The 10,331-nt window shown below is 46.7% G+C and overlaps 1 protein-coding gene across 1 annotated transcript; it reads right to left on the bottom strand.

The window, feature by feature from the left end:
• Positions 1-2,049: 2,049 nt before the first annotated feature.
• Positions 2,050-8,217, bottom strand: bmp2b (bone morphogenetic protein 2b). Its single transcript, XM_019856458.1, has 3 exons — positions 7,666-8,217; positions 6,644-7,011; positions 2,050-3,624 (listed from the first exon to the last, which is right to left on the bottom strand). The coding sequence occupies exons 2-3, from the start codon at positions 6,996-6,998 to the stop codon at positions 2,714-2,716; spliced, it is 1,266 nt and encodes a 421-aa protein (XP_019712017.1). The 5' UTR covers positions 6,999-7,011; positions 7,666-8,217; the 3' UTR covers positions 2,050-2,713.
• Between the last annotated feature and the right edge of the window lie 2,114 nt (positions 8,218-10,331).

Here is a 10,331-nt window from a genome sequence, read left to right as displayed (position 1 = left end):
ACACACACACACACACACACACACACACACCGCCATCTTTTGTTGAACACACATTTGTTTTTTTGCACCCACCAGGAAGCCCTTCAATAGTTGATTGAAAAAACAACTGGTGCACTGGTTTTCCATGCGAGCGTTTCATGTGTCCGAGATTGAAAACCAACATTCCACGGTCCCGATGTGCGCACACTTTAAAAAAAAATAAAAAAATATTTCGAGCATTTTGAGCGCCCTTGTGATCCCTCAAAACCCCTTTTTTTTTTTTCCCTAATGCAAACACGGCAAAAAATGCAATCCGTCAAAACCGCGCAAATCTCTCCCCGGGCTTGTTTTGTCTTCCACACATGTACACACACACACATACACACCTCCTCTTATTATCTGATCCCGCCATTGTAGCCCCCTCACCCCCCCCCGCCCCATGTCTTATATATATTCTCGCCTTCAGTTCAGGCTAGAAATGACAGTGCTTCCATCATAAAAACTTTGCAAGCAGGAAGATATTGACACAGGTGTTCCTGCTTGAGACTGTCTCGCTGCAACACATGATATGTTTTGTTTCTGCCAGCCAGCCCATTCCCACTGTCTTAGTGAATAAGACTCTCAAGCTGTTTTCACTGTTCGCGTACGCTTTTGTTTGCCGTTGTGACACATTCCTAATTTCCACCTTGGGATTGTTTTTCTTTGATTCGTCCAGTGTTGAGACACAGCAATGACTCAGTCGTGTGAGGGTGGAATTAATCTGTCTGAGCACGAGCTGGATGTGAACAGGTGGAGGTGTGTTTGTCTTAATTAATTTAAGTGCCAGTCGTTTTCTATTTTTGACCCCCTGAGGGCCCGTTGGCGTGGCTTCAGTCTCACACGTTTTTCGCGTGATCCCCGGGTAGCAAAGCTCCGGATGAATCAACTGTAGGCTTCCCTTCTTTAATTCAGGCCATGTTCAGACCTGTAATTTGGTTCTCCGATACTGTCGAAAACAAAAAATGGGATCTGGTGCGTTTGGAATCAAACGTTCGGTCCTACTGAACAAGCCCGAGACGTAAATTGTGTCCACAAGCTAAAGGTGTTTCTGGGAATCGTATTCAACCCACAAATTTGCATTTTGTGTGCATGTTATCGCCATTTATTGGAAATACATTTTGTACTTGGTGTGCATTTTAGACTTTTTTTTTGTGGCCACCAATTTTTTTCTTTTTTTCCTCTCTTTTCACTTGAGCCCTTGTCCGCTGCACTTGAATTGACCCAAAAATTGCTCTTGATCATTTGGACTGGATAGCGTATTGTATGAATCAATCATCACCTTCCCCGTTTTCGAGTTAGGTCGTGTTTGCACCTGTAATTTGGTTCTCTTGTCCAAGCCAAAGCAGAAAATGACACCGTTTTTTTTTTTTTTTTAATGCTCTACTTTGCATTCACACTGCCCCGTCTGCAATTTGACCGGATAAGGTTCTGTTTGAAACAACTACGGGCTTACCTACTTTATTCAAAGCCATGTTCCCATTCGTAATTTTGTTCTCTGGCCAAAACAGAAGATCAGACACTGCCTTTTTGCATCAGATAATTGGTCTTCATATTTAATTCCACACCCTGTAATTTGGTTATCCGGTTTGGCCAACGCCGTGGAATGATTCTCACAATACAAAAAGGTGATGAAAAAAATTGCACAGCAGTACAGTTTGTTTTGTTTCGTAGTATCTGGTCTTTTAACCAAAGCGGTCGAGTTGGCTCTAACTGAGATGTTCGCAAATGAACAGAATATACCACAGCAGTTGACTGAAACCAAAGCGTTGACACTTCAATCATAAATCCGGACAAATCTGACTCGAGTTCATTTTCAGCCAAAGCATTCACACTTGATCCAACTGAAAAATCGCAGCGGTGCGTCGACACCCGAAGCCTTCCTACTTAATCCATCAGAAAGAGGAATCGCAACAAGAGTTCGTATGGACCAAGCTCAAAGCTGTCAAGTGTGAACACACTTTTCTTCTGCTAATTTGACAAGGAAAAACACCGGGAACTGCTTTTCACAAGAGTCTTGTGGGTCTTTGCCGTCGTTCTTGGAAAACAAGCTCCGATGTTTTTCTAACCCTCCCACGGGAGTCTCTTGCGCTTGTGTAACTTGTCTCCGCCGTCCTATGACTGCACTTCGCTGCAGCAGTGGCACTCTGACCTCAGCCGACTACACTATTGTTGTTGCGCTCCAGTTACACTTACCATCAAGAGCTCACCGCTTGCTTTTGCAATCTTTGTAAGAAGACGACGCGCTTCTGCTGGCGTGTTGTGTGTATTTCTGTGTGTCACCGATGTTGTGGGGCAGGGGGGTGGGGGGGGGGGACTCGAGGCAGAGCATATTTTCTCACGATAAATACACATTTATTTACAAATAAAGTGGTTATGATAGAAATAAATACAAAATAGAAAAACATCTGCGCATTATACTTCATGTGGTATTGCACCCATTTGGAAATGTACATCAGAAATACAGTTTTTTTTTTTTTCAAAACCAGTAAAAGGAATATATTCCTCTGATTAAAATATTTATTTCCCAACTTGACAGAGACATAAATATATTCATATTATATGCTTCTTCCAGGATAGCTCTGTTTGTGTCTTTTCATATAAATAACGTCTTCATTGGGAAAACCGGGTGTCCATCATCACCCTTTTTGATGTCTCTTTTTTTTGACACCTTCCGCCTGTACCCGCTTTCTCATTCTCACCGGCAGCCGCATCCCTCGACCACCATGTCCTGATAGTTTTTAAGGATGACCTTCTCGTATTCATCCAGGTAAAGCAGAGAGATGGGGCTCAGTTCGGTGGGCACGCAGCACGCCTTCGGGATGTTGGAGTTCACAGAGTTGACCAGCGTCTGCACGATGGCGTGGTTGGTGGAGTTGAGGTGGTCCGCCAGGGGGAAGGGACACTCCCCGTGGCAGTAAAAGGCGTGGTAGCCCGGGGGCGCCACTATCCACTCGTTCCAGCCCACATCGCTGAAGTCCACGTATAGCGCGTGCCTCTTGCAGTTGGCTTTGTGCTGGTGCTTCCGCCGCTGTTTGCGCAGCGTGGCCTGGCGCTTTTCTCGCGTGTGCAGCACCGAGTCCCCGCGCCCGTCGTGGCCGTACGTCACCAGCAGAGGCCTGGCTTGAGGCCACGAGTCCTGGTCCTGGTGCAGGGACCTGCTCACCCGCACGTGCCTGCCGCGTCGACGGGCGTGCTCGTCGCTGGCCTGCCGCTCCTCCGGGTGGTGCACCTCCACCATGAAGCCGTGGTTGTGACCTTTCCCGGAAGTCCACTGCGACACAGCGGGGCTGACGTCGAAGCTTTCCCACCGGCTGAAAGAGTCCTTCACCAACCGGGTGTCTAGCAAGCGAACCAGAGGCTCCCCGTCGCCGCCAGATTTGGGCGTGCCGAATATCTCGTAAATGTTGATGCGATGGAAGCCGGCGGCCGCCGAGCTGACGTTTGCGGAGCTGTTGTTGGGGCTGGCGGGGGTGACGTCCTTGACTTGGTCCCTGTAGATGCGAAGCTCTGCCGACGTGATGCGCTCCTCTTCTGGGACGGAAGTGAGGTTGAAGTAGAACCGCTGGGTGGTTTTGCCTTTCAGGCTGGCCAGGGCCTCCATAGACTCTAGAAAAGATAGCGCAGGTTGAGCTAATTTGGCAGAGGTTGACCGTCAGGGCCAAACTGACCAACATTTTACATGAACATTTTCGAGAGTTTTTTTTTTGTCCAATCAGGTTGTTACCACATGAATATAATCCGTCAAAGGCGTTTGGAATAGGGAATGCTGGCCAATGGAATTGAAACTATATAAGCGATGGGGACCGTTTCTGTAACCAGCCACATTCACAAGACTCACAAGGCCAACTCGATTTCGTCGATAAGTTATCGGCATCTCTGGCGAGTTCTTAGCCAAATATTGATTATAAACTGCTGCAGATGATAGAAGTGGCATCGTTCCATATTGTTTTTGATCCAGGACCAAGAAGTGGATGAAGATGTGTCAATCCACACTGAAAGCTTTTTTTTTTTTTTTAAACTTCATCTTTTAACTGCTACATGCTGGTTTCTCTCGCGGTCAAGTTGTCAGGCCACACAAACAAAACGAGACAGGCGTGACTTTAATCTATGGACAGTTACCATAGCAACCACAGAGAGTATAGGAAATCCACCTGTAAATGCTCCCAAGTTCAGTGTCAAGGCTACTGTTTCGGCAGTCATACATTCATCCTCAAACAACACGCAGGATTCATTTAGCTCGGGATCAGGACGGCCCCCCCCCGAATCCCAAATCCTCCTGTTCTCCGTGTTCCAAATCCTCTTTGCTCCGTCTCGCTCTCTGTCACGCCGTCTTTAGCTCCCTCCCTCCTCCTCCTCCTCCTCAGCAAACAAGTCCGGGCTTGTTAGAAACGTGCGACTTGTAGATTGCGTTGATCAACATTCCTAATTTCTTTTCAGGCTCCCGTGCCGAAACAAAACGGGCAGTGTCGTTTTGGGTTGTTTTATGTCGCCATACCGTTTTACGCAGCTGCTTTTTATTCCTGGATCTTAACTGCAAGTGAAACCGAGTCCTGTATCTGAGCAAAGCGATGATGATAAACAGATGTGTCAATCATCAGAAGACAATTGTATTTTTGGAGCCCTTGTCAGTTGTGACACCTTTGAATCTTAATCAGCCCTTTCGAGGTCTGGCCTACGCTATAACCTGAATCGTCATCTGTTCGCTCCCCATTCAGGGGATCTCGGTCCTCATCTGATCTGGCCTTCCTAATTGTTCTCATTTTTAACTTCTGGCACTCTTGGTTACCTACCCTAACTTTTCTTCTCGACACTCAAACCAGAATTTTGTCCCCCTAACAGCACCCCTGGGTGTAATCCACCCAACAGAGCTTTCAGAGGTTTCCTGCTCCTTAACCAGGCTAGTCACCACTTTTGCCCCTTCCTCAAAAGCACCACCAATCACCTGCAGAGGTTCCTGATCCTAAACTGGTCTGGCCTACCCCCTCATCAGAATTCTCATCCGCCTAAGCTTTTTCTTCTAACAGCAGCAGACTACGGTTCCAGTCCCCTGCATGGGTTGCTGGTCCTCAACCGGTCTGGCCTGTGCTCAAACCAGAATAGTCATGACTTCCGTCTCACTTAGTTTGGACACTGGAGAGGTTACAGATCCTCATCTAGTCCGGTCACAAATCGTGATGACTTTTGCACCTTTCTCTCGTCCGTTCCGGCCCTCTGCTCGGTTTCCTGGTCCTCAGCTGGTCTGGACTACACTCAAGTCTGGCTTGTATGCGGCATGTCCGAGTGTCGCACCCGAGTAAACGCAAACGCCCCACCTCCAAACCGCCCCCAAGGTCTCTGCGTTTCACCGCCGATGTCACTTTAACGTGCCACCAATCACGACTTTTGGGAATGAAGTGGTACTTGCTATTATTTTAATATCGTATTGCGGCAAGTCGAACGATTTCACATTTAAAAGACATTTTAAGTAGTTGAACACTCAAATCAGCAGTAAAATGAACCAAAACCAAGAATTCATCTCATCAGGGTAGTAACGGACGTATTCCCGACGCAGGAGCATTTTTGAGGAATGGTGCAACGCGGAGAAGAGGTTATTTGGACAGGATAACAATTTGGAATTGCGTCTGTCTGGATGACGTGTTTGCCTTAATGCCATGTTGTGGGTTGCTGAAGTAACCCGGGGCCCGAGCAATCGTCTGCGCAAAGGCCAACGCCGCTCTTTATCCCGCTCCTGCGGTGCGTGTCTGGAAAAACTGTTTTCAGAGGCGTACTGCAAACACCATCAATTATTAAGTAACAAATTCACCCCTCAGGGATTCCACGGCCACTTGGATATGTTTTGAAGCTCTCGCTACAGCCGCGGCCAGCGGACGTTGTAAAAGTACTGACGCTGGACTTCATTAGAAGTCGAGATATTTGTGGGGAAGAAATAAAAGCACTAATTCGACTCTTTTACTGAAGACGTTTGTTCCAATTTTAGAATTGAATTGAAATCGAATGCCAGAAGCAGCAAGTTGGGTTTTTTTTCCGGCTGTCACAAAACAACGCGTTTGCCACGACTCAATTTTGGAGCCACCGTCAAACGAAATCTCTTAAATAAGGCTACGGAAGGGGAACATCTTGCTTCGTCATCATCGTTTGTCCCTGCTCATGTTCCTCCATGTCACCGCTGAAACAGTTTTTTTTTCTGCCTTATAACGCCACAAGACCTTAATCAATCAAGATCGAAATGGCAGTTAACAACCTCTGCCGAGAAGTTAACAAATTAAGGAGAAGAAAGGACAGAAACTGAACGTGGTCAGAAAATTAAATCCTCGAGTACAGTTTTGAAGTATTTGTTACTTCCCAGAAGTGGAAGCCAGACACCCCCCCCCTCCCTTCTCCATGTTTGCTCAAAGGCCTTTGCGTCACAGCCTTTTTTTTGAAGTGTCCCCAAAACTTACATTAACAGTGTAAATAAATTAAGACGCATGTCACCTCGCGGATGACTAAAAAGGTGCTGTAAAACGACCGAGTGCTCTGAAGTCAGCGTGCTGACACCCTGAGTCACGTTTAAGTACATGTTTGGGCTGTCTGAGAGAGCCCAGGAGCTGGAGGCTGACAGGTCGAGGTATTCGCTAATACGCACCTTCGTGGTGAAAGCTTCTAATCGTGTTGGCCTCACTGGCTGCCCTCTCGGCGTGCCTTCCCATGTTCTTGGGCCGCCGGGCACTGTGGTCGCCGTTGGCCGAGTGCATGCGGTACAGGTCCACCATGTACCGCGGGACGACGGCGTGCTTGCCTGGCGACGGCCTGCGTTTCAGGCCAAACATGCTGAGGAGCCGTAACTCAAACTCGTGCAGGGCGCCCGCAGACTGCTGCGGGCTGTGCCGGCCCGACTCGCCGTACCGCCTTCGGCCCACCTCGGGGATGAGTCCCGTCGCGCCTTCCATCAACACCTGAGCCATAAGCAGTACCATGAGAGAGCCGACCACGGTGACCATGATCAGTCAGTCCCTGCGGAGGAGAAAGTGGACGTCCTGTCAATTTGCCGAGCAGCATGGAAGAAAGGGGAAGACACCTCGTCGCTTTGAGGCGGTGGTGGCGGCGGTTGGCAATTAATCATCGGCATGAAGTCTGATCTCTAAGATGAAGATGGAGGAAGTCTATGAAGGACAGGAAGGGCAAATCAAAGAAGTCTCCAATTAGAAATACGCCGAAGGAATGCAGGCGAGTGGAGATCAGAAGAGGCATGAAAGAGTCTTTTCGAAGAAGGGGGGGGGGTGAAGAGGAAAAAAAAGAGAAGGGGAAAAAAAAAAAAGTTAGGAAAAGAAGAGGCCCAGCCTGCCAGCCGGCCGGGTGCTACAAGCGTCAATTTGCGGAGACTTTGACTGTATAATCATAAGGGATAGGGTTACTTCAAGAGGCTTGCAGGTGTTAGATCTGACGTGCACCACCGGGGCCAGATGTACAACACATCTAAAAAAAAAAAAAACTGCCTGCAAAGGAAAAGTGCACTTTAACCACACTTTTTCCACTTCCCTATAAGATTCCCTGCCTCATTGAAGAGCATCAATACATGCAAAGCGTGATAAAAGTCTCTCGGAGATTTTAACTCCCACGCTCAAGTCTTGTTTTTTTTTTTTTTTTTTTAATTTTTTTTCTTCTTACCTGACGAGGAAGCGTTGTGTCCGGTCGTCGTTCCACCGTTGGGCTCCGATAAAGTCCACATGAAGTCGCGTTAAATCCACGCTGCTTCTCCGCGGAGGACCACAGACAGACAGCCCGACACCCTCATTTGTCCGCTCGCGCACATAATGTCACACGCGCCGGCTTGGTTCTCTCTGCGATTCGTCCTTTTTTTACGCACACACACACACGCACAAAGAAGAAAAAAAAAACCAGAGGACCAAACGGGTTCTTGTCACGAGGAAGTTTTTGCGCGCAAGAGGGAGCGATCAAAGTAGAACGCGTCTCGGTAGAACATCTTCCCAACAACGAAAAAGCGTGTCAAAGTCTGGAAGCAAAGTGGAATTGGGTTGCGCTCTGTGGATGGTCGCGCCGTGCGCCACCGCCGGAGTGCTGCGATTGATTGGCTCCTTCCCCTCGGCCGGCCACTCTTTTTGTCGTCCGGTGATGTCACCGAGGGGCTGTCAATCACATGGCCGCCCATGAAAGCGCCTCCCGTGGACTTTTAGCCCTCGGGCGGACGGGCGGGGTGGTAGTAGTAGTGGTGGTGGTGGTGGTGGTGGGTGCGAGACTCACACCCAAGCCAACTTTTTTTTTTTTCCCCTCCTCTTTTTTTTTTTTTACCGCGTCCAATAAACCCACATTCCCCCCCCCCCCCCTCCGTTTTTTTTTTTTTTTGGAAGGCCTGAAGGATCCTTCTAGTTTCTCGCCGGGGGGCTTTTATGATAAGGAAAAGAAGCTACAATAGCACTTAAAACAATGTTAATTTGGATGAGCACCAATTTGGAAACCTTTCGAGATACAGACCTTCTGCTTCTTTCTGAAGTGGACTAACATTCATGCATTATTTATAGGATTAAAAACCAAAATGTTAGATATGTTTTGAGTGAATATAAAATAGATTTGACTCCACAATGCAAACTATATCAATGCATCTGAACAAATCAGCAATAAAATTGTCCTGTCGAAAATTCAGCAAGTTGTAATATTACGTTGGATGTGGGATGAAGTGAGTTAAGTCAGATAAGTCACTAATAAATGCTCAGGAACCAAATGCTCGACCCGCCAGTACCTGCTGCATTGGTACAAGGTGAGAATTTTAGCCTCATTTGTGTTGATTATGGGCTGGAAATTTAATATTTGATTTTTTTTTTCTTCCGTCATCTCCATTAAAAAAAAGCCACCATTGATCCCCTTTCGCGGGGCCCGTTAGGCCATGATAGTTGGGCCAGGCGGTTGTTTTGGCCAAAGCGGCTGTTCTGTTTTCATCCAGGGTGATGGCAATAGATTAAAGCCCACAAAGATTCACAAGATACCTTTGTCTCCTGCCAGGACAATAACATTTGATGAGGGATAATCCCTGATCATCCACTTTGCAATTAAAATACAGATAGGCCTCTGGTTGCATAACGTTAGTCACCTCAGCAGCAAACTTCTTACCTGTTTGCTGTTGGGATCTTAGCGATGACTCCCAAAGCAATTGCAACACAATAGCAAATATGACGCAAAAAACAAAAAATAGTAAATCTATATGTGTGTGTGTGTGTGTGTGTGTGTGTGTGTGTGTGTGTGTGTGTGTGTGTGTGTGTGTGTGTATATACATACACACACACACATATAAAAAATCCTCGTCTCACCCCTCGGATGGTGTCCGTCCCACATTCAGCCAGGAAGCTTGAGGGTTCTGCGCAGTATCCTTGCTGTTCCCAGCACTGCGCTTTTCTGGACTAAGATGTCCGATGTTGTTCCCGGGATCTGTTGCAACCACTCATCTAGTTTGGGGGTCACTGCCCCGATTGCTCCGACCACCACAGGCCCGACTGTCACCTTTACCTTCCAGGCTCTCTTCAGCTCCTCGCTGAGCCCTTGGTTTCTCGTGTTCCTTCTTTCTGATGGTTCCATCCGTGTCTGTCACACCACCCGAGGGGTAAGACAAGGATTTATTTATTTTTTTATGTATATATATAAGACACTGCTGGAAATGTACCTGACCATTGAGAAAAGGGTACAGAGTAGATGGAAGGAGTTGATGAATGAGGAAAATGAAAGAGGTAAAGGACAATGGCTTTGTCCTTGACCGTGTCAATGTACTTAAGACAGAAAATAAATATTAAGAGGAAAATGGTAGTTATGAGATGGACAAGAAGAGACAGAAGAAAAAATACTCTTAAGATTTAAAATATTGGACTGAGCAGCACACGACAAAAAGTAGGAAAACATAATTCACGTGAATGTCATTACTTTGGATGAAAATAAACAACAGAACACAAAATATTATCTTCTCCATAATATTCTCTGGAAACAAGACTTGAAGATTTGATTTTAATATACTGCGAAAAAGTCATTGTTTTCATATTTTGTTTCTAAACGTAAAATCCTGTCAGCAAAATATGAGAAGAGCTATTTCTTATAATTATCGTTGCCATAAATTGCATTTTCATTCATAAACATAATTGATTCACATTCCCTACCAGTAGGTGGCGGTAATCCGTTTTATTCCCAGCTGTCATTATCACCGAGAAGAAGCAGTCCCGGAAAAAAAATATGGCTAAGAACAGCGAGATGCAGACACTCGACTTTCTTCGAACAGCAGAGCTATTAAAACAAGGCGCAGAAGCGCGAGTATACCGTAGTGTGTTTCTCGGGAA

Source organism: Hippocampus comes, unplaced genomic scaffold, assembly GCF_001891065.2.
Source record: "Hippocampus comes isolate QL1 unplaced genomic scaffold, H_comes_QL1_v1.1 scaffold526, whole genome shotgun sequence".
Lineage (NCBI taxonomy): Eukaryota > Metazoa > Chordata > Actinopteri > Syngnathiformes > Syngnathidae > Hippocampus > Hippocampus comes.
This window is presented reverse-complemented; position numbering and strand designations above follow the sequence as displayed.